This window comes from Ammospiza nelsoni, chromosome 6 (assembly GCF_027579445.1).
Source record: "Ammospiza nelsoni isolate bAmmNel1 chromosome 6, bAmmNel1.pri, whole genome shotgun sequence".
NCBI classification, from domain to species: Eukaryota; Metazoa; Chordata; class Aves; order Passeriformes; family Passerellidae; genus Ammospiza; species Ammospiza nelsoni.
The window spans coordinates 31572680-31600032 of record NC_080638.1 but is presented as its reverse complement, the minus strand read 5'-3'; the positions used below and the strand labels follow the sequence as shown (position 1 = coordinate 31600032).

General features: G+C 41.4%; 1 protein-coding gene across 4 annotated transcripts in view; it reads left to right on the top strand.

Annotated features, from left to right (window-relative positions):
• RAD51B (RAD51 paralog B) overlaps positions 1-27353 on the top strand; it is a 356726-nt gene that overhangs the window by 263781 nt on the left and 65592 nt on the right. Inside the window, exon 11 of one of the 4 annotated variants that reach the window (XR_009418617.1) lies at positions 9251-9338. The exons of 2 other annotated variants lie outside the window; for them this stretch is intronic. Coding sequence is in view for 1 of the 2 variants with exons in the window: in XM_059474512.1 (XP_059330495.1) it covers positions 2539-2558 (20 nt within the window). In the remaining variant the exon portion in view is untranslated. Of the gene's footprint in view, positions 1-2538; positions 2721-9250; positions 9339-27353 lie in introns of those variants that run through there. One more of the 4 variants, XM_059474512.1, reaches the window with a different exon arrangement.

The following is a 27353-nucleotide window of genomic DNA, read 5'->3' as shown; positions in this document are numbered from 1 at the left end:
TTGTACTCTAGACAAGGTGCACTTTTTGGAAAAGAATGTGTGACATGAGAATTACCATGTGTCAGTGTAGTTTTCAAGGATCTTTAGTGGTTATCAAAGTTACAGGTATCTAACATGAAGGCTATGAAAGCACACCCATAAGATGTAAATACAAAATTAAATGTCATCTGCCCAATCTTTTCATTTGCATGCTGGCAAATTACTTGCTGGTTTAGAGAGAGAAATGGTTCTTTGAGTGGGATTTGCCAGGAGAAAGGGAAAGGTACCCATGTGTACAGCCATAAGGGTTCTGATTTATCCATGGTCTGTACGAGCGGTTGGTTACGCCGCAGAGCTGAAGACAGGATAGCCCCATGGTGAGTGAGTAAAGGAGGGAGAGAAATTACACATTGGTTTGGTGAAGTATGTAAGAGACATCAAGGAGAAAAGAACGAGTTAAAAAGAGAAGTTCTGGGAAAGAAGTTACAATGTAATGATGGGGAAGTAAGACCTTTCTAGATGTATTATTTTTGGAAGATGAAGAAGGGATCAGATTAGGATAATCAGAGAGATCAGGGAGGGAGAGAGGATTTGTACAGACGAAACATTTAAGCATGGTTCTTCAGGTGACCTGTTGCCAGGTTTGTGACCAAATTAAGTTGGGTATATTATCAAATTAAATGAGTACATGCATGTAAAATACATATTCAAGAAACTTTGCAAAGCTGGACTCAGTACTATGTAGTGCAGACAATTCTTAGCTCTTTCTGACCTTCCTAGCACCTTCTAGAAACTACTCAATACTTTGTTTTGTTCCCAAATTAGCTTTGCTTCAGCACTACCCTCATCCCCACTGGCAGCTCTTCCCATCTCCAAGTTGCTTAGTACACATGGCAGCTTTCAGGGCTTCATTCATATGCACTTGGAAGTAACCTGGCATGACTTACCTGACATGTAAAAGAGTGAGCCCATTGCCAGCTCTTGTCCTTGCCCTGCCTGTTGTCATTTGATGCATGACAATGGTGGTGAAAAGTGTCTTGCCTAGTGTCCTTAACTGGGTTAGTATGTGAGTGTAGGGTGGTCTTTGAGCTGGTTTAATCCAGAATATCCTAGGTCCCAATTCTTATCTAATTCTTCTCCAAATTCTAGATTCTAATCTAGTTCAGTCCATCTGTTGGGTTCCAAATGTCTTTTTAAATGACATACATGAAGCACAGTCATTTAATAGGGCATGCAGTTTACAGGGTGAAAATGGGGAAAAATCTCATTTTAGGTGATTCTCTTACCTATATAGAACTTGTACACAGATATTTCTTTTTAAAAATAAATTATTAATCACATACTCTTTTTTTATCTAAACAGCTGGATGGCAAAAGTCTGGCCTAGTCACCCACTGTATTTGATTTTGCAAAGAATTGGCACTTGGAGAGGGTCAGTTTGCATTTCTCTCTCTCTCCATTATGTTGTGTGCTTAGAGGGGTTTGTGTGGGCTGTTACACTTGGCTCCCATGAGATCCCACATCTGGTAAAGGAAAGAATGTGTGACCCTGCTCACAGCCTCTTCCTTACCCCCAGCCTCCCCCCATCATCTGAGAAGGTTAAACTAAAAGCAACATGTATGATGGCAAAGGTCCAAGTTTGAAATGTGTCCGTTGTATGTGTCCAGTTCAAAAACAACATATCAAGGCGAGTGCAGTCCTTGCAAGTGGCACCCCTGGGCCTTCTTTTATTCCAAAGCAGAGATATTTACCCAAGGAAAAGATGGAAGTGATGGGGTAACAGAGTACACATGTTGGGAAAATATGCAGGCAGAGACTGAAGAAAAAACAACATTCTGCCACAAGTAGCTGCCTTGTTCCTCAACTTTTTTTTTTCCCTTCAGATTAGAACCAGCCATTTTTGTGCTCTTTCAAGCACCTTCTGTGGTTTCCTGACAGCTGGCTAGAGAGGATTGAACTCTGACTTGAAAAATAGGCCATGGGTCATGTTATTTTCAAGCGGGAAGAAGTAAAAATTCACAGGCTTGAGTTTTGTTGGGTTGTTGTTTTGTAGAATATCAGTGTTGGATATTTTAATTTTATCTTCAGTTAAAAATTCATAATAAAAAATAACTACAGATTAAGCTCTTCGTTTCTCTTCCATCTGATTTATAACGACATATGCAATATTTTGTGTGGAGCTGCAGCATGTTCTTTTTCTCTGGAGTGTGACAGGGAAATGTTCAGCTTCATAAAAGAGTATGCTGGGGTTTTCTGAAAGTATTTTTTGTTTGTTTTTTTAAGAATATGGTAACATTTGTCTTGCAAATACTGTTTCATTAACAGAAAGACAAGTCTGAGTGACAGTCTGCAGACCAGTGTTCTTTTTCCCAGCTCTCCTGAGCCTGAATTGAAAATAGCAATACATTCTTCAGCTTTATGTTCAAGCAGATGGTTTCTGTTAGGAGTTATAAACCTTTCTGGTGTTTTGTTCTTTTGTGAACAAGTTCTCTTTTAAAAATATTATAAAAAGAGAATACTTGGTTCACAGAAGTGCTAACTTACTCAACCTGCATTTTAGGGCTTGAGGCTGCTTCTTAGGAATGCAGTTCACTATTCCTGCAGTCAAAGGGTACAGCCTGAAAAGTCAGTCTTGTCAACTGGGTTTAAGGAAAGAAAGAAAAGAAAGAAGAAGCAGAGCAAGAGATACAAGAGAAAATGTCAATAGGAGACAGAAAGTAGAAAAAGTCAACTATCATGCCCTGCTAAATGGGGAGAGTCAGGAATTCCAGCCAAAGTTGTATTATAGTAGAGCATGAAGAAGGTGAAAGTGTTGATTGACTCCTGAATTTTGAACAGATGGACGAACTAAACAACCCCAGGCAGTGGCAGAGCATGACTGAGTCATGTACAGCATCACAAGGAGTGCAGGAACTGAATGAGGGACGAGCTGGGACCATGCTGCCTGACCAGGGCATACCCTGCATCAGCAACTCTGCATCCTCCAGAAATGTCATCCAGAGCATCTTTCTTCTCTTAGCTTTAATAGTATGTAACAGTCCCTTCCACAGAAGAACTAGAATGGGATCAAAGGAGAGTATTATCAGCATTAGACAGTCCATCCATAACACTTCTAGAGACTCTCTAAGAGCAATTTTAACAAGGGTGGTTTTGTGTTATGAACAGACATTCTCTAAGAACTGCGATAGAAGCCCGTTCCATACAGCCCATTCACTGAATAAAAGGGGTTTTATGGGTAACTGAGATAAAAATAGTCATCAATTCTTACTCCCAGCCAACTCCTTCAGAATGTGAGTAAGCAGCACAGTCTAATGGGTAGAAGGTGTTGGAAACTAGGAGTTCAGTTCTAAAGTTTGCTCAGGTCTGGACTTATTGAGGGAAAATGGCTAACACTGGTAAGCAGTTCCAGCTAGTAGTTAACAATATTGAACTGCTTTGTGAAAATACATGGAATAATTAGTTAGCTTCTGCAAAATGTTTGAAGATAACCAGTTTCCAAATTTCTGTATTCCCATGTGCTGTAATGGTGGCAAGTGCATCATAGTGCATGGTGTAAGAGATCTGTTAAATTAACTGAATAGATGAATGTGCCTCATCAATTCCCCCCATGTCCATGATACAAGTGATAAAAACCCACCGATAACAGATTAAACTGATCAAATTAAATTTTTTCATCATGTCACTGAGTTTACACTGATTGACATGAAGCTATGTCCATCTGTAATGATTTTGCTTAGTAGGTCCAATGTCTTTATAAACAAAATTTATAAATACTAAATTTATCAAGTGAAAGGCTCTGTTGTCATAACCTATGTCTATTTTCATTAGGGATTTCTGCACCAGAGGTAAAAAATTATTGTGCAAGTATGTTGTATAGTCTTCAGTTCTAGACTGAGCCCTTTCAGAGGTATTAATGGTACCACAGTTATACCAGAAAGTTGACTTGGCTTCTGGAAGTAGTATTGAGTGCCAAACCAGATTACTACTGTCTAACTAGTTTTCACCTGTTTTTGTGTACTAAGGCATTAATGAAAGAATACTTCTTGGAACAGTTTAATGGTTAGAGGAAGGTAGTGCTATTAATGGTTTTGCTAGGCAGTAGCCTAGGTACACTCAGGGATTATTTGCAAACCACAACAATCCACTTTAACTGTCTGTAAAGGGCCTTCCCTGTCAGAAAAATGGGTATAAGGATATTACCACTTTTCAGGCTTTGTTACTCATAAGCTGAAATGCTTAATGATCCAAATCAGTAGCTATTCTTACTGTAGCACCTTTTTTTTTAGTCTATTTTTCTGTTTCTGGTATGGCTGACCATCATAGCAATTGCCCTGTTTTTCATATGACATACTGTACTCACTATTGTTTGAATTTGCCATTAGAACATTTGACAATAGCATTTTCTTTCCAAACTGACTTGTATTTTTTCCAGCACTGATTTTTTTTTTTCTTTTCCTTTCCTGTTTATCTAAAATAGCTGAAGGAAAAGGACACATTGCGTCAAGGCTGATAGGACAAGAATTAGACCTACTGTATGTGCTGGTTGCATTCAGGCCTATGAGCACTTCCTTTCTCCTCCCCCATAAGCAAACCCAGCTCTGCTGCATTCTTTGGAGCAGGCAGGATATTGAGATTTACAAGGCCTCTAGTCTTTGATGTATTGGGAGACCATGGCTCTGTCTCATTTCTTTACAAAGCCTGAGCCTGAGGAAAACATGTACAGGGATCATGAGGATGGAAAACTTCATATTCCCAGCATTTCAGGTAATGTGTTTGCCCTGAGAGTGGTAGTAAAGGAGTACAAGATATGCTGTGATTTGGTGCTTGGGATTGGTTACAATCTAAAACCTCGTCTGGACTGAGTGCAAAGCCAAATTCTGAAGTGATTTAGTCTGACTGCTTACATGTTTACTCCTGCATGGATATAGACATAATGGGAGAATTTGCCCTTATGGAGTTGCAAAAGATTTGTTAACACATGGAATTCCCACTGGTTTAATTTAAATAAGTTTAATAGGTTTACTGGAACTTGTGCCACACCCAGGTTCCTCCTCTGTTTAAACTGCATTTCACTAAGTGCTTACACAAGGGTTTGCAATAGTTTAGGTAAATTGGATATAAACTGTGCATTTACTTAAAGCAGTGTAATTTCCCTATGTAAACAAGAGTGAAGTCAAAACCCACGGACAGCCCCCTTCCTCCGGACGCAGCTGGAAGGCGTTGCTGAGATCAGTTACTTAACCACGGTCCTCTCTTGGCCACTGCCAACTGCTCAGCCATGGACAGGGCTCTTGTGTAGGCTCCCCAGTAAGTTTTGAGGTGTAGGGTAAAGGTGTACTGGCTCAAACCACTCATTTAAATTGATGTGACAAACCCTGCCTGGAGGTGCTCACACCAGTGGCTCTGCTGGGAGACAGCAGCCCTGTGCAGGGTGGCAGATAGAGGCAGCTGGAGGGCAGCAGTCTCACAGACTAGGACAGCTGAACGCAGAGTGAGCATCTCCCCATCAGCTAATTTCCACACAAGCTAGGGTCCCTTCAACCAGCTTATTCACACTTTACCCTTTACTAAAGACTTCACAGCTGATTTAATTTACCAGTGAAGGAGCATTGACTTCTGTCCGTTACTGTGCCACTTCTACCTGCTGCATTCAAGCTGTCAGACATCAGGACATTTGTCTACTGTAAATCGTTCCCATTTTCCAGTTAGCAGTGCAAGAGAGTAGGCTTCAGTTCAAAATCCAAAGGGGCTTCACTTGCCATTTCTCTTCAGAGTTTCTTTACTGTCTGTAATTCTAATTGTAGAATATCTTTGCACAGCTGCTTTTCAGTTTCACTCCTCGCTTGGTTTGCCATTGTTGACTGAAAGCAGCCTGTTTTCTTGCCACTGCCTTCAGTGGAAGTGCTGCAGGGTCCAGTTACCTCTGTGATAATCAGGGAAGGTCTTTTATAAATATCTGAAAAAGTGCTTTAGCATTAAGAAGTGAGCCTGTAGGAGCTCATGTGCTACATTCAGCAGCAACTGAAAAGTGGATCAGAGTTCCATGGTTTAGCTCCACAGCAGTTCAAACTGCTCAGTCTGCTGTGCTCCTACTCATTCAGCTCCCAGCTCCCTCTCTTTCTCTTGCTCTGGCTCTGGTGCTTTCCTGACCTGAATACTTGTACAAACTGGCTTAAACTGGCTGAAAAACAATCCAGGGGGATTTTTTTAGGCCACTCAGCTGAGACTGGTTGAAGGTGCCGTGGAATGGCATCTTTAGATAATCGTTCATCAGTTCCTCTAAGCTTTCCTGTTACATAAGACAGCACTGGCTAGTGCTGTTTCCAGGACAGTTTCTGAATTTGATGGCCTGTGTTTCACAGCTGACTTACAAATGAAATTCTTCATGCCAAGACCTTCCATAAAAATGTACTAATACTTATTCTTAAAACCACTGAAAAGACAGTCCTACGTTAATTGCTAAACAGGCTCTTTAACATCATGAAAAGTTCAGTTTCAGTAAGACAGTGTAAGTCTCCAGACTCAGGTCAAATATTTTGCTCTGTAAGACTGGGCCTACTTTGACTCTAACAGTAAACTAACAGTTTGAGTGCATTTGCCTTTCAGAACAAGTCTCTAGCAAGAGCAGGGGATAGAATTCTCATTGCTGTAGTTTGTTTCTTTTCCTTCCCAGCAGACAGCAATTGATCACCTTGATTCCCTCCCTAAGGGATCCTTGCTCCATGTTGACATACAGGACTGCAGAGCAGCAGCACATCCAGGATGGGACCTAGACCTATATTCCTTCTTGTTATCTCTCCTTTCTGATAAGGATCAGTGGTCCAACATGAGGTTAACTAGGGGAAACCACCTGAGACCTTTGTCACTGATATTAGCAGAGAATTCCTAGAGTGAATGGTCAGAGGCAGTACATTGTTCTGTCCTTAGTCTTCCTCTGTCTGAGTGACCATGCAGCATCAGACAGTGAGGAAGCTTGTGCTGCTGCTCATCCCTCACGTGTGTCTTAGTTAGATCCCAGCATTCTTTGGGCTTTTTATTTTTGAACAACACTTATTTGCAGGAAGAACAGAATAAAAGACTTTAATAATGCAATCCTGGTTTGTTTTCACTATGTTTTCTATTTCACTATGTACCTATTGAGTAATCTCTGGCAAAGGAGTGTGATAAGGATGTGTTTGTGAGCACAGAAGCGTGCACCACTATACCTGCAATGCCAGAAAGCATCTACAAGGAAGTTGCAGACACATGAAAGCCCAGGCAGTGACTTCCAAAGGAAGTACATGGGTTAAGACTTATGCAAACATAGGCATGGAATTGCCCCTGTTATCTAGGGGGCAGGAAGCATCTGGGTGTATCAATGTATCCTAAGTGATCTGTTAAGGAGTTTAAGCTCATTTTTGAATGTGTTTGGTCATGTAGACATTTGGAATTGCTGTCACCTTATTGTTGATGGGCAGGCAGAGCTAGTCACCCCATGATTGTTGCAGTTGTCTTAGACCTTCCTTTATAAAATCCTGTTTTCATCTAATTATAATTTACCACAACATTTGAGCCAAGAAGGCTAATGTAAGGGACTCGTTTCTGAGTGATTTTGATAGAGAGCTTCTTCCAAAAGTTTGTATTAAGTTATGAAGAAAATGGTTGTTTTACAAGTGATTGAAACCAATTCTTCTTTTCTAGGAAGTTCTAGGGCCTCCATTTTTGGCCATGAATTGCACATTATTGATGGATAAATGGGGTATTAGGAGAAAAAAAGGGAAGGAGTTTTATTTTCACATTAAAATCTACCCCAAATGGTCATATTCTAGGCATGAGTCCATTTCCTTTTGAAATTCCTTTTTCTAACCTTTAACCTTTAATAGCTGTTGTGTCACTGTAAGGCAGTATTAGGACACAGGACATTAGGATGGGTCCCCAGTTTCACAGTACCCATCTGGGCATCTTGAAGGAATCCGAATGGAAAGCAGCGATCAGTAGAATCATGGCAGTGATGAGCTGGGAACCTGTTGAAGCAGAAGACTGTGGAAGTAACAGCCACAATGAGGTTTAAATTGGTGTGGCATCAGAGGACATCTGTGAAGGAAGGTAGAGCTTGAAAGAACTCTCCAGACCTTAAATATATACTGAGGTTTTTGAATCTTGCTGTATTTCACTGTTCCATATCAATTGGCTGACAAGATATTTGCTTCATTTCCCTCTTACCTTTAGAAAGAACAGTGTGGTTCCCATTTGTGCATGCAGTTAATAGTATACACCTTAGATCTAAAGCTACCCAAACCCTAGAAATACCAGCATTTTTCTCTAATGGAATGCAATTTGACATTTTAAATTAATACGTGTTTGACAACACTAAACCAAAACATTATATTTTTGTTCTAGGATTTGATGTCTGATACAACTGAATCTCAGTAAATTTTGGAGCAAAATGCCATCTATGGCAAAAAATCCAAACATTGATGTCTATTCTGTGAAAACATTACGAGCATTTCATTTATGAATGCTCTGAAGAAAGCAATTCAGTAGTTCTGTCCAGAGCAAGGGGGACTTTTGCTGAACTACAAGGCAAGAATTCTATCTAAATATCAACTTAACTTTTAATGATCTCTGTGGTAAAATTTTATCTATTTCTTCAGCACAAATGAGTTCATGGTAAGGACGTCTTTTTTACTTTCTGTTCCTAAGTTTCTTTAAACTTTTGGAGTGCTTGTGAATGTAATTTGAGTTTGACCTATTTCTAGCAATCACAGAACTTGTTTCAAAACTCTGGCTGTTCTGAAAATGCTCTGTTTTGACATTGACAACATTTAAGCCTTTCTCATTTCCTCCCCAAAACTGGAAACTGTCTTGATTTGTGAGGGGTAAGGAGTGGCCTAAATGATAAAATTGTCTTAAGAGACTATAACATTTATCATTAAATGGAGTTCTATTAGCATGTAAAATTGTCTTTGGCTTGATTGCATCTCAAAGTTTAACAGAACATAGAACATACTCAAATAGTTTCTAGTTCTAAGAAGTGTGTAGACCTCAGTTTTACATATGGCTGTCTCTCCAAACCACCACTCAGTAAAGAATGTCAGTGTGATGTTTGGCGAGTTAAAGGAGGGCAGCACTCCTAAAGCAGACTTGTGGTTTTAACCCTGCAGTAAGAAGACTCAAATGTTAGAGAGACTTTTCTTTCACATGTATTATAATTTATTTTTTTTCCACAGTCTGAAGTAGCAGCACCTGTGTAACCTTATTTAACTGCCTTCACACATTTTTCTTTCCCTCAGCTTATATTCTGCCAAAGTGACAAACTTTCCTCACTTTGAACTGCAGAACACCATGAAAAGCCAGCATGTCTCAGCCTTGTCCAATACTGTAAGTCTTCTATGCACTGTTCATTGGGAGCTGTCATTTTATTAATGCTGTAAGAACATGACTGCTCTAAAACAAGAGTATATCTTAGAAAAAAAGCTGTTACAACTTGCTACATTTTTTTTAAAAAAGGAAATTTAAAAAAAAGGTTGGTGCTTATCTACTATTTGCTTAGGCCTGAGTCTTTCCCAAGAGCGGATCATTCCAGATAACTTGCTGCTGCTCTTTGATTAAGAATTTTTCTCCAGCAAGGGCTGTGAGGATCATAGATACATAGACTTGAATTCAGTGAGAGACTTGTTAACAAACAGAAATTATGTTTCTTTACCTTTAGGTCGATCAAAAAACCCCAACCTTTAAGTCCTTCCTCATCATCTGGGGACCTGAAGGATGTTCATTCAATTTTTGGCTTCTCAGCTCATTCTGATAATGAGAATGCTAGTTAGGCTAGGGTATTTGAAATGTGTGTATAAGTTTACCAAGGACAAGAGAGGCCTATGTGAGACTTGTCACATATTTAATTTCTGCTCTCTGGGACACTACAGAAAAATTATTATAATCGGCATTTGCACACGAACCAAGGAATCTTGTCTCCATTCCAGTTCATTTTCCACTCACAAGAATCTATCTTTTTCCATCACAACAGTGGTGGTAGTTCACAGCAAATGATCTGCCATGTGGGTAAGTGGCATTCAGTTCCTCACTTGCTTCTTTCTGCCATCTGGTGCTATTGCTTTGCTATTTGTTACTTCTTATCCAGCCTAACAGAGCTCACTATCCCTGGAATGGCCTAGAATTGATTTCAATGAAATGCAGGTCTGTGAAAAGATAGGTATAAACCCCAAAGATGAGGCAATTCATAGCTTCTTTTCGTAATCTTCTTTTGAGTCCAAAGTACCTGCCTTCCAGTGACCAAAAATTTCACCATATTTTTATGGTGAACAGCCTTTTTGTTAAAGGTCTTACTAACACAGGGAATGAAATTTGTTAAAATACTAATTTTATTTCCATACTATCACTTTTAACACCAGCCAACTCTATGTTTTCCTGAGAACCAATGAGGCTTGAGATTTTTTTTTAATTAAAAGCCAGCAAAGGTGGGGGTTTTATTTCCTTTCCCGTCGAATGCATTTGAAGCATCTCTGTCTCCAGCTGGCTGTGGGAGCAGAGCCAGCCCATAATGGTTTCAAGCCCAGTGTGTGCATAGGGGAAAGGGTTTTAACCTGATTGATGACTCTGGAAGTGCTTGCAGCACAGAGTGCTGAAGCTGGTAGCACTGCAGTTGTTTATCAGATAGGAGAGAGGAGGTGGATGTGTTTCTCAAAAGCTGGCAATTCTTCTCAATCAAGTGAAGTAAATGTTTCATGAACAGTCTCATTTCATCGGCTTGTGGGCACTCTGGTCTATGAAACTTTGAAATGGTTGCCAGAGTTTGAAGCTGAGATTGCTTGAACTTTCTTGCTGTCCTGACCACTGGCCTTACAGCCGTTCCTTTAGGTACACTGTCAAAAGTTTTGTTACTGGGCCCATCTATCCTTTAGGACTTTGCAAGAGTAGACCTGAAAATTATTGTTCACCGTGTGTTGCTTAAAAATGCCAAGCAGGGTGACATTGAAGTATCTTCCACAATCGTGATATCCTTTCCAATTTTACATAAGATTTACTGCTTTCCAGGCCTCATGTTGCATGAATTTCTTAAGAAATTCATAGTATCTTATCTCTACCTGATCCATTACACAATGGCCACATTGTCATTTCCTTAGGTATGATAACATTATTGGCCAGAGTGGCTTAACTTGCTTTAGGGCCTTGTGATCTTGCATTCATCTTTATAGCACCTCTCTAGTGGGAATGCTTCCAACAGTATGCTGTAGAGGAGAAGAGGAAACATCTTTGTGAAGGAGTCTGCTCTCAGTCATCACATGTGGGTAGAAGTGAGGTATATTATGTTCAAGGTTCACAGTTAGAGGACCAGGAAAGAGGATAGATTGTTAAGCAGAATGTGAAATGCCCCCAGGGTTGCACTCTGGAGGAGTTGACTACTTTTTGAGTGGGGAGGACAAGACTTCCTCAGGAGCATTTAAAAGTACAAATAAGGTAGAGGAAATACAGAGACTGGAAAGAGGGGAAGGAGGAAAGTGCAAAGAGAACGGTGGCGCACATCTTGCTCAGTGTCTGTAAAAATGGGGCTGGATATTTGAGAATGTGCTTGTCTGCAGGTTTTCAGGTTCCTGCTTCTCAGCAGCTCAGAAGCTGCATGCATGGTCTGTTTCATGATAAATTAGTGTTTCTGTGTGGAACCATAAAGCGCAAACATGCTTGAAGACGGGCAGGTGGCAAGAGAAATTATCCGAGCTTTGTGAAAAGCCAAAAATTCAGGGAGACAGACGCTTGGTTTCAGTTCTGGGCAGATGCTCAGGTCAAGTCTTATTTCGTCCAAACCACTTCCCCTACCCTTAGGCGCGATATTTTCAGAGTGAAAGGACAGGCAAAGCCCAGGGAGATTCCAGAGCACGGCTTGTTTGCAGCTGGCTGGACACGGAATTCATCAGCAACAAAGCAAGACTCGCTCTTCTCCTGCGGATATGGGGAGAACTTGGATTTGCGCACGCACACACCAGAACAAACCAGTTCTTCCCTGTCGGCTGGGGAGGCTCCAGTTACAGTATCTGAAGCCAGAGATTTCATTTAAGCCATTTGGACCCGTTTGGACTCTGAGTGCTGTAGCCTTCCTGCCCCCTTCCTCTCTTAGATCCCAGCCAGAAAAATCCTCCCCCTCACCGCCCTCCCTTTCCAGCACACACAACACAGAAAGCAAGAACGGACCCAAGCTTGCCTTTGCAGCTGGGACTTATCAGCCAGAACACACACATGTAGGTCATCCATGGGAACTCGGCAAAGTGTTGGATCAACAAGAGCACTGGGGTGGGGTGGGGGATGTGTGCAGGGCAGCAGGAGGAACAGGGACAGAATCTTTTTTTATCGTTATTATTATTTTTATTATAGTCTGTTTTTTTAGAAAGGAAAAGGAAGAAAGATTACAGCAGCTTTTCTATTAAACGAGAAGATTAGCATGCCGTGGATGCTTTGCAGGGGCGTGATGAGATTTGCAGCAGATGAGTTGGTTGCTAGGCAATGCTAATGAAAAGCAGGCTTTCAAAACTTCTGTGCCGTGTGGGCCCAAAAGTTATCTAGCCTCCCTCCTGCAGCCTCCACTCCTCCCAGCTATCCCCCCCGCCCCATGCAACCTCCCAAATATTTATAAAATCCTCACCAGGAACAAGAAAGATAGATGCTGGAGTGGGCTTTTGACAACTCGCTCTTCCTGAGCTACCCAGGTCACACACACACACACAGAGTTTGCTGATTTTCTTTTCCTCCTTAGAAAGGTAAAAAACAAAACTCCACCCCCCAAACCAAAGAAAACCCAAAGATGAAGCAAACAAAAAAAAAGGAGAGAAGAAGAAAAGTTAGCAGTGGCTTCCAAAGCAGCTTGGTCTCTGATTTCAGAGTTCAGTCAGAGTTTAGGCTTGCATGTGTGTGCATGCTGGGGGTAGGTACATGTTTGTTTTCCATTTCTCTCCATGCGTTTTCAAGCTGTGCTCTGGCTCTTCCCCTCCTCCCATCCTGCTGCAAGCCTCCTTTCCCTTTCAAGGCCTTCTGACACAATGAGCTTATTTTCCCATGCTCCCTGTGAAAGCCAGGGTATGTGCGTGAAAGCTGCAGCCTCAGAGGACTCTTTTAAATACAGAAATTGAACGTTGCTGAAGTTACAGACAGGGTTTCTGCTATTTTTACAAATGACCCATGTCTTGCTCCCCTTCTCAGAAGTATCAGCATTCTTAGATATCTTACCATCTGTCTCTCCCAACTGTTTTTTTAAGTGAGTTTAATGTTGGTATGACAGCATTGAAGACTGATGTTTACTGCTTGCTCCACGTTCTCCTTTCTGCTGTGGCTTGTGTGCCTCATTCCTAAGTCCTTTCATATGAGCAAACAAGGATGTTTCCATGCTCAGTTCTAGGCTAAAACTGTCAAAGAGGCATCATTTATCAAGATCTAATTTTAAATAATCCAATGGAGTAATACAGTTCTGTCAAGAAAAAGCAACATTTCAAAGTTACAAAGTTACAAAGCCCAAGAGCTATCTTGGGCCTGTAGATTGGGCAGAGGGACCTGCAGAAGCAGAGCCTCACTGACTGCACTGCTCATTTGAGATTCACCCACCCCCTGCTCCAGTTTATCACATTGGATGTAAAGTCTTCTTTCAAAGCCAGTGTTTATTTTTCATGAATGCTTCTGGGGAAGTAAGAGGTTAGCATGAATTGAAAACAAAATTTAAAATTACTGTGCAGAGTGAATACAACTGTCATATGGTGGTTCCATATAGTCCAAGTTTGACAGTTAATGATCTTGATTGAGGTCTGCAGAAGTCAGTGGCACTTGGCCTAGTGAAAACAAGAGCCTTTAAGGAGGAATGTGGGATTTTTTTGTTTTGTTTTTTTTTTTAAACATGCTGGAGCAGCTTTGCTTTGCCCGAACTCTTTCTCACTGATGCCAGTATGAAGTGTTAATCAATAAAATTTCCTTGGGCAGACAGATTTTATGGGGCTACTGCAGTGACCTCTTCATACCATATTTCAGATGGCAGTGCCCTATTTTTCTTTCCATTTTCTTCTTTTTTTCTACCAACAACCCTGTTTTAGTCAGTACAGCGTGGATAGTTGATATATTAAGCCAATGTCCTGATCATATGTGGTCTCTGAAAATCTCAAGGCATTCCCTCCAGAAGTTAATCTTTCAGTTATCAGTTAGGGGGATTAATTTCGGCATCCATAAATTCTCCCACTGTTTCAATTAAATAAGGATGGCAAATTTCTAAATGCTTGGGAATGCAGTCAGCTGCTGTGTGCATACTGTGGGATGACCTTTCAGGTAACACTCCATTATTTGAAGTAATAATTTTGGCCCTGCAGGACATATAGATTGTGTTAGGAAATCTAGTAAGGGCAGAACTACCATGTGCCCTCCTTCCTTTCCTTTGTCAGGCCAAGCAAAATGCCTAGACACTACCACATTTTTGGAAGTTGGCTCCAAGCATTCCAGGTCTGTACAGACATGCCTGCAAAGCATTGTTGGCCATTAGAAAGGCAAACTTATTTGTCATGTTTTTTCCTAAGCTGTTGTGTAGTGCTGTCCATGTGGCTAACTGCTGCCCCCAGCTCCGTTTCAGTTGTGGATATAGGCACTCCTTTGCGTACCTTGCTCCTCTCTCCTTTGATATTTTCTAGATTAAAAAGTGATGTACAGATTGAAAATAGGGGCATCTCTGGGAAAAAAAAAATATTGGATGTTCTGTACTCTGAAATCAAACCCACAGGGCTTTGCTCCCACCAGAGTGGTGTCCCAAAGCCATGCATGCACACATTATCTGGAGTCACTCCATATACTGCATGTCTTAGCAAGTGACCAAAGTGCTACAAAAATACTTTGCTTAGTAATGTTAACAGAATTGCATACTAAATGTAAAAGATGGCCACCTTTCATTCACACGTGACTGCAATTTTTGCTTTTGCACTAGCAGTTGTGAATTTTGACCAGTCAGGTCTTACCAACACGCTGGTCATTAGGGAACGCATTTGATGGTCACCTCTCTGACCACTGTGCATGCCATATCTTGTATTCACATATGCAAGAACTCATAAAGAAAGTGCTAACCCCTTCAAGAAAAAGGAGCCAGACCATGTGATTTATCTGCATTACTTGTGGAGATCAAGTTAGGATAAAGCAGGTCAAACATTTTATCCTTTAGGCTTCAAGGTGTTTGATTTGTTTAAAGAGTAGCTAACACATATTTGAAATGTGTGGCTGAAAGCACTCCTGATAGCAAACTTTACCTCAGAGACTTGTGTGCCCACTGGAGTCAGTGGACTTTCTAGGGAGTAAGACAGTGTGCATAATGGATTTGGGGGTGAGTACTAGCAGACCTACACCAGCAGAGCAGTATTTGCTGATCAAAAGACAGCAAAACATGTAATTTTTCACTAAAGAAATGCTGTGTCACTGAAATTTTTTTTGGATTTCTGGTTCTGTGACTGCCACCACCATCCCTACTGATTGTTTGGAGAAAGTCCTCTGCAGATTCACATACACTCAATTGATCATGAATGAAACTAAGAGCAGTTATTAATCTTACTGCCTGGTTGCACTCTAAACCGCCTTCTAATCCTGCCTCTGTTCTCTTAGACAAAGAATGCAGTGAGATGAAGGCAGGATCAATGCCAGCATGGAGCTGCCCTTTTTAGTAGTTGTCGTGGTAGGGTTTTATACATCAGCAACAGTGAGTAGTTCCCAGTGTACTGGGGGAGAAGGGAGGGAAAATGAATTAAAAGGGTCAGATGTTGTGCTCCTGAAGGGATGGCAGTGTCCCATCCTGACTCTTGGTCTCTGGTGAATTTTTCAGTTCCTTGTATTTAATGACTGACCTAACGAGACATTATAGCCCTACTGCCCTTTGGAGATCCATGAAGAGCTCAACACAAGCTAAGAAAGGGTGTATTGTGTCTTTGATCCAATGGGCAGTATTTCACAGGCTGGCAGATTTAATAAAATCTCACAGGAACCTCAGCTCATTTTTTAAGAGGCTTAACATTGAGTTAAAAGTTCCCTTTACTCCCGCATTGTTGGAGACCATTCCCTTCTTGTGTGCTGCCAGAGGACCTGCAGGGAATTGGGGCTTCATGAGACCAGATTGGATGTAGGCAGCTGGTTGAGACTGGTTAGAAACCTGCAGGAGCAATAGCGAGATGCAAGATGCTTTCTAAGCCTTTTTGTTTCTCAGTCTTTGAAGTGATCCAGTGCCTCACATGCAGTGTGACAACTTTGCTCCACACCTGAAAGGAAAGCTGACCTGCTGATAAGGCCTTTTGATCAGTAATTTTGAGCTGCATGACATGAAAAACTGTGTAATACCGCTGCTTCTAGCAATGTTGTTTATCCCACCATTAACACTAAATTATCCAGCTGACTTCACAACTAGAAACATGAGCAAGTTCACTGTCACAAAGTCCTCCCCTGATACAATGTTTATGGACTTAGCTAGAAAGGAAGTATGAAGGTGGAGAATACCTTACAGACTGATAAATGGATCCTTGGAGCTTTAGACAGCACCACAGTTTCTTGTTCAAAGCTGTTCCAGATAGGCTGGAAGAGATTCCTTGAGCAGCATGCTTTCTTTGATGTTCAGTGGTGAGAACTTGGGAACTTCTGCACCAGGAAGAAAATCACACTGCGGTATTTTGGAGTGCAGGTCTAGAGCAGGTCAAAATCTGAAAACTGATGAATACTGAGAACTGCAGAGTTTGTTTTTGACCTCCTGAACATTTAAACCACTACTCTGCTCACTTCTGTTATTGTTATGGAGGTGCTGGTTGAGGACTGCATGAGTAATTTCACAGCATGAGTTCCAGTGTAGGCCATATGTTGATCCATCAGTCTAAATTTATATAGAACAACTATTCGAGGAAAATGTTAGTAATTACTTTAATGGGGGAAAATAATTTTGCTTAGATTTTCAAAAGTGCAGGGTAAATACTTCCAAAGTACCAAGCACTCAAACACTAACCTTTTTTGAGTTATGAAGTATAGGTTGCATGGTATTTCAGCCACCACTAACTCTAAAGTAGAATCCTTTGCAAACTCAGAAATTCACTTCTTGGTTACTGCCCACTCCCATGGATATGGCAGGTTGCTGGAGTTTTGCATTTGCAGCAAAAACAGAACCCCCACCTAAGGAACAGTAGTTAAAACTGTTTTAGTCATGGATTGAAGTTTGGCCTTCTGGGTCAATAAATGTTCACATTCTGTAAGAAGTTTTAACATGAGCAATTAGTCAAAATTGGCACCTGAAATTATTAGAGATGGGAAAGAGAATGCTCCAAACCCTACTTTTTCTAAGAACTTTTGCCAATGTATACATCTCCTGTAATATAGCTGTTGAGTCTCCCAATGATTGATCCTTGTAAGATCCAGCAGAACCATGCTCCCTTCCTGTTGGCAGATGCAGATCCTGCAGAGATGAACAAAATACAATCTCCAGAGATGTTTTTAAGATAACTTCTTTCTTGAGAGAAGACAGCGAAGGGGGACAAATGCTTTCAGGAAGTAGAAATTGCTGTTTGGAGCTGCTATGTCTAGGGGTACTGTTGAATATCAAGAGAAAACAAAGTTAAATGAACTATCGCAAAGGAAGAGGCAGTCATGTAAAAGGCAAAGATGATTTGTGAGATTTTGCAATAGCCTCCCAAGGGAAGCAAGGCCTTTTGCTTGAGACATTTAAAATTAGCCTGGACAGAGCAATGGAAATTCAGTGTATGAGCACTCCATGGGACAGAGTGCATAAGCCACTGGGTCTCCCTTTGCATGTTCCCTTACTCTTTTGTAACTCTTCCTGAATACCTCCATTCCAAATAATAATTTGTTTTCCCCAGATGCCCATCCTGGTTCTCTGTTCCTCCCCTTTTCCCCTTTAAGAAAGGAGCTGTGTTTGATTCATGGTGTCAGCTATCTTCCAAGCTCTGATCCAGTCCCAGCGGTGGGAGCTCATGGGACTGATGAGGGTAGGAGTGATCAACTGCAGACTTTCCTGTTGCTGAGCTTGCTGCAGGCCTGACCATTTTTAAGACCTCAACAGATGTTTCTGCTTAGAAACTACTGGCATCTTTATGGACTGTTTTTTCCATTCTTCCCTCCCAGCCCTTATCCAAGCAGCAATGAATTATGTAAGACTACATTCTAGCCTCTTCTTTATTATTATTTCTGTAGATGCATCTCTAAGAAGTACATCTATAGTTCCCTCTACCTAGTTTTAGATGTGTCAGCTTTCTCTTTAACCAAAACACCCAACTACTCTTAAAAACACTTATGTGCCTTTTCCTCATCTTTCAGACACAGATGCCAAAAATACAAACACTACAATCCTAACTCATGGCTTCGGATTTAAGACATCCCTCACAGTTCATACTGTGGTTTTAATCAATATGCCTGTAACTTAAAAGTTAACCCCTTGCTGTAGAGCTGCCTGTATTTGTCTCTTACTGCCAGTACTTAGTGAACAGTAATTAATAATAAGTAATTTAGAAACTGCTGCTAGAGCTCAAAATGGCTCCAACAAGCCCTCAATCATCCCTACCTGGTTTAACGGTTTAGCTGCCAGTTATTAGAAATGAACACGTCAGACAGCCTTGAGTAGTATAAAAGCACTGAGCTGGTTTATTTGCACTGTTGATAAGTACTTGTAATCCTGCAAAATACATGGTGTAATGTGTGCAGGGCACCTGATGCAGTCTGGGTAATCTTAACCCTTTACCACTGGATGGCAAAACTTCAAAGCTCAAGACTGTCTAGATTAGGATTAAAGGTGACGTAAGTAATATATGCAAGACCACATGGAGATTACTTCAACTCAGAAGACAGAGAAATTTTTTGCATTGGAAAATTTGGCAGACTACTACTTAATTTCAGATGTACTATAGTAGCAGAAATTAACTGTTTCCTTCTTTGGGAACACACAACTAGAAAGAGACAGAGTAGTTTAGCCAGTGTGCCACAGCCAAATGTGGGATTTTCATGCAGGCCTATGTTTAGTTATTACAGCAAAGAGTTGCTGTAAATCCTCTTGATGCACTTAGCAACTGAATTCCCACTGGAAGAAAAGCACATCTTTTCCAGTGTAATACTGTCATTGTTCACCACCTCAAACTCTTTCTGTGATTGTGCTGCTCTGACAGGGCACAATGCCATTGCAAGTTGTTCTTTTGGCATTTTACCCTTTCAGCAATCTAGTGGTGATGATATAAAGTTATTGAGTAGAGGACTTCCTGTTATTTGCAGTATATGTATACTGCTTGAGTATCAGCCAAGCAGTTACATGTTGTCCTACCCAGGTGCCTCTGCACTGGTTTTGCAGGACTGTGAGAGCTAAAAAAAGACTCAGTCCTGTCTTGGTACCTTGTCTGAGACTGCCCAGCAAGAGAGTCAGTGGCACTGGTGGATGTGATGTGGCTTGGATCACAGAGACAAGCAGGACTGGTTGTCAGCCCCTGGAGTCCCACTCAGAAGAGAGCAGAGTGCAGTGCTGTCAGTGCACACACTGGAGGTGCCCCAGCTGGCCCATGTGGCCTGGGCTCACAAAAGCCCTCACTGAAGTACCCTGCATTGTTCCTCCTGGAAGTAGAGTGCTGAATGTCATGTGGTGAGAACTGAAACATATACAGTAGGAGAATAAGAGTTAAATTGCCCCATCTTTTTCTGACTTCCAATAGAAAACCATACAATAAGGATTGTGAGGTCAACAGTTTGGCATCTTTTTCCAGTAATTGCATTTGTGTGAGAATTGCATACAGCAGGCATTATGGTAAACAAGGATTTTTTTAAAGCATTAAAATATTTATTTAATGAAAGATAAAGCATTGCTAATGGGAACAGGTATTTCCCTGGATTTGAACAGGGAGTGCCATTGCAATTGTCAACATTTTGTTGACTAATGTAAAGAAGACATTAGCTCTGTGCCCTAATGTTCAGAAAGCTTGACATTGCACAAACATCTTTTTATACATCCTTACTGCTGCCTGGTTTTGCTGTTAAGATCTAGTGCTCTACTAGTGAAGAATCACCACAAACTGAAGAGACAAGATCAACTCAGGAATTCCTGTGCCTGCTCATTTAGACCATGCTGTTTTCCTTAGGAGTGTTTAATTCACTTCAGGATCCAGGAGACTTATGAGCCAAGCTTTGAGCTAACACTATCCACTAACAAAAATCTGCAATAATAGCAAATGGAGCATGTAAGCTGCCTTGCCAAGGAACTTGATGCTCTCTTTTCTCAGAGGTCTCTGTGCTGAAGGTCTCCCCAGATCTCTTCCTGTTAAATATGAAAACTCTTAGCTCCCCAGAGCCTACAGCTGACTCCCTGAGTAATGGCTTTTTGCCAGTCTTGTTTTGTATGTTATATTGTTGGCTGACACTGCATTTTTACAGTTTTGTTTCTCATGCTCTTAGAAGGGCCATTTTAATTTCAATAAATATATCTCTTTGCCCAGTACACAGTATTCTCCTGGCAGCTTGGTGCTCACAGACTATAGGGAGCTGTAAACAACACTGTTTATACTTTCTGCTGATACCAGAACATTAGCATATAAATAGGGGAGAGATTTAAACAGGCTAAAACAACTCCAGCCTGGCCTATTGGGAAGGGCGGACAGTCTGCTTTTCACTCTCCTTGCCAAGGATGTCAACTTTTCTGTGGGACTAGTGCAAGAATGAAGGGCTTAAAGAGATGGGGAGCTTTTATCTTACAAAAGAAAGGTCGATGAGCCTTAGAAATGCAGAAATACACTGAATAACAGTCTGCCTGTTGGGATTTCCTTGTAAGCCCTGTTGGTGTTAGTGTGGGCATGTGGAGGGAGGGGAATTACTTAAAAATCACCACAGAGCTGTTGGATAAAAGCTTCCTTTAAATGGAACTTGCAGCAAAGTGTTAAAAATATTATGAGTATACCTGCAATGAGCATATTGCTTTAAAAGTTGTTTCATTTACCCTAAAGAAGCATATCATGTGATCTTGAAATTTTTAAGCTGCAGAGTATTTTAGAAACATGGTACAGCCAAATACCAAATCAAATAAACTCACATATCTATTAATAATATCTATTATTGAATTATTAAAATTCCAATCGCCTTTGGCACCAGTGAGAGATAGGCACAAATGATGCAGTTACCATCAAATTGCTTGAGTCCTTTTTTCATGCAGTTGAAGTTTGATTTTACTTTTTGTCATAGAATATGTAAAGCAGGGTTAACAGGAACATAGATACAAGGGAGAAAAGAGTTCTCAGTTAACAGTCCATTGGAAACCAGAGACCAAGACAAGAAAAAAAAACAGCCAGAGATGATATTTCCAGGTGAGAAAGAGGTACTGTGGGATTGTAAAGAAAGCTATCACATGAAGAGTGGGAGTGAAGCTGTGAAACAGAACTTAATTGTGTTGGAATTTGTTGTGGGCTTTGCAGATGTGCCCCAGCAGCCTATAGGCCTTTGGACAGACTTTCATTTCAGGGCTGGACAGCTTTGTGTGGAGCAGCCACTTGCCCTATTTTTCTTCTCTCTGCTGGAAGGGGGAATGTTTGTGATGTTAATTTTCTTCTTCAGAAGCAATGAAGTTTTGTGTCAAAACAAGCAATTCCCATGGTTGTTTTGTACCATCACCTTTCTGTTCTAGAAAAAAGAGTGGTTTCAAAGTTAAATTCCCAAAACTGATAGGAACACTGTGATTTGCACAGCATTGCTGTAGGAATGTCCTGCTCAGCCACCAAAAAATGGCAGTGAGTGGGGCACATGAAAAACAGGAGGAGATGGAAACTGAACTGGCTTTTACTCTAGGCCTCTTCTAGAACTCTTCATCTGCTGCATCTGCATTTGGTCTTCCCAGTGGTTGACTCAAGTCCTGGAATAACTGGCAGTGGTGGTAAAACACAAAGCACATTTCAAATCAAACTGCAGTGCACACACAAGCTCGTGCCTGTGCAGTCAGGAGCTAATGCAAGCAGGAGGCAAACCTGTTGCTTGCTTGGGGTGCAAGTTGCCAGTAAACCACTGCCTTTGTGGGTAGGCATGACAGCTGCACACTGCTGGGTGGCTCCATGAGAAAAGGAGATGTTTCTGTGCTGGGGGACAGTGGGTGTCCCAGAAGGGGAGAGGCATTAGGATTGAGGACTGCAGAAAACTCTTGTATTTCAGAAAAGGCCTTGATCACAAAGCCACCATATTCTCCCACAGGATTAGTTGCCCTTAGATTAACCTCATTTACAGTAATTATAAAGTCTGACACATTTCTCTGTCATTATCTCCCTTGTATCATTTCGTAGGATTTCTTCTCCCTGCTTCTTTTTATCTGTCTGTTGGATTAGAGACCAGAGTTTTTCACTATGTTATCTCTCAAGCTTTTTTCCTCCAATGTAAACTGGCCAGTTTTAGCCCAAAATACATTGCAGTGATCAAAGTTTAGTATCTCACTTTTGTCAGGCAAATGTAAGATGAAAGGACAGCTAGTTGTTGTTCAGATAGTAGTCTTAATACCACTGGGGATAAAACTGTGCTTTGTCTTGAGGCTGGAATTCCAGTCCCATGGTTTTTATCAACCTTTAATGAGTGTGGGCCTGGAAAAATGTTCTCCATCTTACAGAATTTCTGTGTCTCAGTTGGGAAGGAAATGGCTAGAGCACAACTGTCCTGGTGACTTGAGGGAAAGATTAATTAAGTTAATTAACTTGAGGGAAAGATTAATTAACACAAGACTCTTGTGTTCAAAGCAGGGTGGTCAAACAAAGACTTAACACAGGAGAGGAGGTAGAAAGTGCACATACACTAATTTAATTTGTTTAAAGGATGTTATGTCCAAATGGCAGAGGAAGGATTCCGTTCAAACCTGGCAAAGGTGAAAACTGTGCTGAGATGTTCTTAGCCACTGAGGCTCTCCAGCACTGAAACAGGAATTGTGACATTGGGACATGAGCTCCTTGATCATGCAGTCCCCATGCTGGATTTAAAGTATGACAGTGGATAGTAATTTTTCTGGTGCTCAAGGATCAGGAAGCAGAGGAAAATCAGAGTAATGCTGTAATCATTAAAAGCCACAGACAGAGAGATGATACGTGGAGCTGAGCTATATTTTTGTTCCCTCCTGCTCCATAAACTCCGTTTATGTTATACGTGACAAGATAACTGGAAGTTTTCCCTTCCTTAGTTTGACTGTCACTTGTAACCAAGGCAGGTCCCATTTGTTCTCCCTAACAAAAAAAAAAAAAAAAAAAAAAAAAAAAAAAAAAAAAAAAAAAAAAAGATAGGCCCCTGTTGTATATACTCCTCTCACCAGAGGGCAATGAAGTCAAATCTGTTAGTATGGGCCTGTCTGGCATTACATAAGCGATGCCCCCTGTGTGCTGAAACCCAAGAGCACCACCTAACTAGGCAGCGGTATTTGAATAGAAAGGTGGCACTGGGTCAGGGTGACTCCAGCACAACAGGTGGCACACAGATAAGCAGGCTGCCCCAGTTGTCGTCAAAACAGCATGGGATACCAGTGGGAGGACTTGGCAACAGTCACTGCAGGAGTAACTGGCATTCACACCTACTTTGTGGCAGATAAACTTATCTGCGTCTCAGTAAATCTACTTCCAAAGTGGCTTTAATAGCCTGCATTAATAAGCCAGATGCGTTACAAAAACAATGGGGTTTGGTGGCAAGACGCTTCCATTCCAAGCACTTGGATTCAACCTGAAGCACAGTTCAAGTGCAGAAAAGCCGTGACGGACAGAAGGCCTGCAGGAAGCCAAATGGGAAGAGCGCAGAGCATGAGCTGCTGCCTGTCCTTGGAGGATTTTAAAGAGGGTTGATGTGAACTGATCGAATCAAAAATGAATGGGAGAGGTTAACGAATGCAAAGAACTGCATTTGTAATATCTTCATTTTTCCATCACCTTTCCTCATTCTCTCTAAAGCGCTGCTATTCCATCTCACAGCAATGAGCAGCTCAGCCAAGGACTGTCATTTTGTATTCTAGTCTGACCCAGTATTTTGCAGGGTGCCAAACAACCACAGTGTGGATGCCTCAACCCTCCCCCCAGCCCCAACACACAGAGGAGCATCTATGCAAAGCCTTACAAAGCCTTTCAAATGTCCTGCAAGTGGGACAAAGATAGGAGGAAATGAGATCTCAGATTTCAAGAGTCCATTTAAATTTTATACTATGTGGGTGAGCTGGGGTTCTCACCAGCAGGCTTTGGGAAATGAAATTTTTGCTTTTGTGTACCAGCTTTAATTCAGGAGCCCCATCACAGCTTCTGTTTAACATTTGACTTGGAGACTGTTGGAGATAAATGTGTTTGGAGAGTGTTTTGAGGGACAGTGACTGTCTGTGAAACCTTGTGGCCAGGTTACAGCTGAATCTGAGCCTGTTCAAATAGGTGATCCTATTTCTAATCAGAGTGGGCTAAGGGCAGGACAGGCTATGGAGGACCAGCTCCCACTCCCTCTTGCTGCAACTAAATGGTTGCTGCCTTACAGTTCTTGCTCATACTTGTGCTGTGGTGGAGGATTTTAGCCTCTGGAGCTATTGGTCCATCGACATGCACGAACACAAAAGGAGTATTTGCCACAAAAGCACTGACCTGGGAAGATGGCGGCCTGGCCAGGCCAAGCTGGGGTGCACCCGCTGTGCCTTCCCTACTTGCCACTTGATAAATACCCCACTCCTTCCCCCACCCTCCTGCCCATTTTCCACAGCAGAGAGCAGACACAAGGGGACCCTTTCATCTTGGCACATCCCCTTGCTGATTAATGTGATGCAATGTTCCCACAACACCACCACTATGCCGGCCATGTAATTAGGCAGGAGATAATGAATGCTTCAGAGACTATTCAGGCAGCAGTGCCCGCCTCCCTGCCGAACAAGCTCCTTTCTCAGCAGTGAAGCCAAGTGGAAGGAGCAGCAGCAGAAATGCCATTGGTGCTGTGCTTAATTGTGCAGGAATCGGGGGCTCTAGCAGCAGAAAACTGAGTAAGGGCCAGTGTGGGAGAGATGGGCAAGTGGATCTACTCTGATATCTTAGGGCCAAACTCTTTTTTGTGTCTTTTCATGTGTTTGACCTTATGGCAGGAGGAGCCTTAAATGTGCACATCTCTGGTTTTGTATGTGTGTGCCTTTTTTGTTTCAAATCATTAGGGAAAGACATCATTTAATAAGCATAGGAGTCTGTCTTCTCAGTAACCCAGAGGCAAAGATGCTGGTGCTACTTAGTGGCCTTTGAAATGTGGGAAACACACTGGGGACACAATAGGCTTATTCTCTTTTAGAGGGCTTTACAGTTAAGCTGCCATTGTCTGGCTAACATTAGCAAGAGAGATACTCTCCTTTCTCCCCGACCTCTGTGTGGACTCTGAGAAAACAACCAATTGGTTTAAAATGCACTATCCAAATGCCTTCAGATCACGCGAGAATAAAGCCAGCAAGAAGCTGAAAGTCTGTCTCATCAGCTGGAAACCAAAGAATTTACTGTCAAAAGTCTTAGCAGAAATTCAGTCTTCAGCTCAAATTGCTTTGTGCACTTTTTTATTATTTTGTTTGTTGATACAAAATCTTTTTAGACCTCATACCTGACCGTACTATCTACTAAATGTAAGCAGTGTAACCTGCTGTAAGCAACTGGTAAAGATTATCACAAACTGACTTCAGTAGTTATAAAAATAAAATGGTAACTGAAGTTTTGTGCTCAGGACAAATAGGTAGAAAACAGCTGTTGTGATAGTGATGAATCAGGGAAGCTCAGTTTCTCTGAGGATTAGGTTAATTTCTGAGCAAAAGGTCACTGGAGGGTGGAGTACATCAGAAAGAGGAATTTACAAGTTATAAAATGGAACAATTCATATGCACACTCACATTTAAGCCTGCTTCACTCCAACAAGCTCTAAAGCCATAATGTGTCCTTTTGTAAATAAGTAGGTTCCCAGGCAGACCCACTGATCACCCTACTGAATTAAGTGACAGACTCTTTTGTGCATCCCTTCTTGAATGACAGATGGATGCAAGTTATATTATTCTATTGCTTAAACACATTTTCTGATCAATTTATATATAATGTGTTGGGTGTCACTGCTGTGCATTTTGTCTCTACATCAGAAAATTCTTAGGCTTTTCTAGTATCTATAGTGTCTTGACACTATAAAAGAGATTTCACTGAGAATCTTATCATGTTGCAAAAGTAATAGCAGAGTTGTGACCAAAAAATAAAAATATGGCAGGGAGAACAGCTCTTACAAAGAAAATCAGCTCCACTGGTATCTTCACAGAGCTGCCTGGTTGTGTGCATAGTTGTGTGCCTCCATGTCATACAAACCCTCTGCACTCATTTGTGCCCCGCCGGTGTGTTCTGAAGCAGATGCACAGTCTCAGTGTAACCCCTGCATCATGTGTCATTTATTTCTCCTCCCTGTGTCACATGCACAAACACAGGCTACAGACTCTATGTGTGAAACAGAGAAGGGAAACAGATGACACGTGATGAGAGCATTACAGTGCTTCTAACATTGATGGTCAGCATTTTGCTGGCATTGGACTTAGAGTTTAAGAGGCAAAAGAACAACTGAGGAGCCCCATTGTTCCTGCCCAGAACTGGGAAAGAACTCTGTACTGAAAAGAGATTCAAATGTTTTCCATCTGTCTATGCTATTTGCCTGCATGGAATAATGCTCTAACACCTACCTAGGTCAGTAGTTCTCTCAGCAGGATGTCCTCCAGAGAAACATAAAGACAGTGTCAGCATTTACTCTGATTTCTAACCTGGACCTATATTCAAGAGTGCCATTCCTGTGAACCAAACAGGCTAAGGTAAAAGTATTTGATTATCTTATTGACAGTTTGAAGCAACATCCTATGGCAATGAGCATGTCCAACAGGTTTCAATGGGAAGGAAAACAAGCACAAGTCATGCAGGATCTATGAGACCAGCTTACTCTCATAAAGTAGGATATCTCCTTGTGATATCTTTCTTCCCTCTGCCTAAGTTAACAAAGCAAATTGCATCAAACTCCAGCATGCACTGCACATCTGGGAGTGAATTTTCCAGGACAAAAGCCATTCAGTCACCAAGAGTTCAGTGACATGACCTTTCTCAGAGCAACCCACAAAGAGACTGGCACTCCTAGAATTATGTGATTTTGACAACATCTGGAGTTCAGTTGTCTCTGATAAAACAGATGTTTTACTTCTGCTGATCACAATTTTCTCCCCATGTTCACCATTTTAAGTTCTGTTTCAAGTAGTATTCAGCCAAGAAATGAACATAAATTTGCCTGGAAACTGTTCCAAAGAATCTGCTATGTGAACTTCAGATTGTTTTGCTACTTTACTTGCTCTTGACAAGCTCTGAAACCCATCCAGATCTCTAGTTGGGATGGAATCTCTTT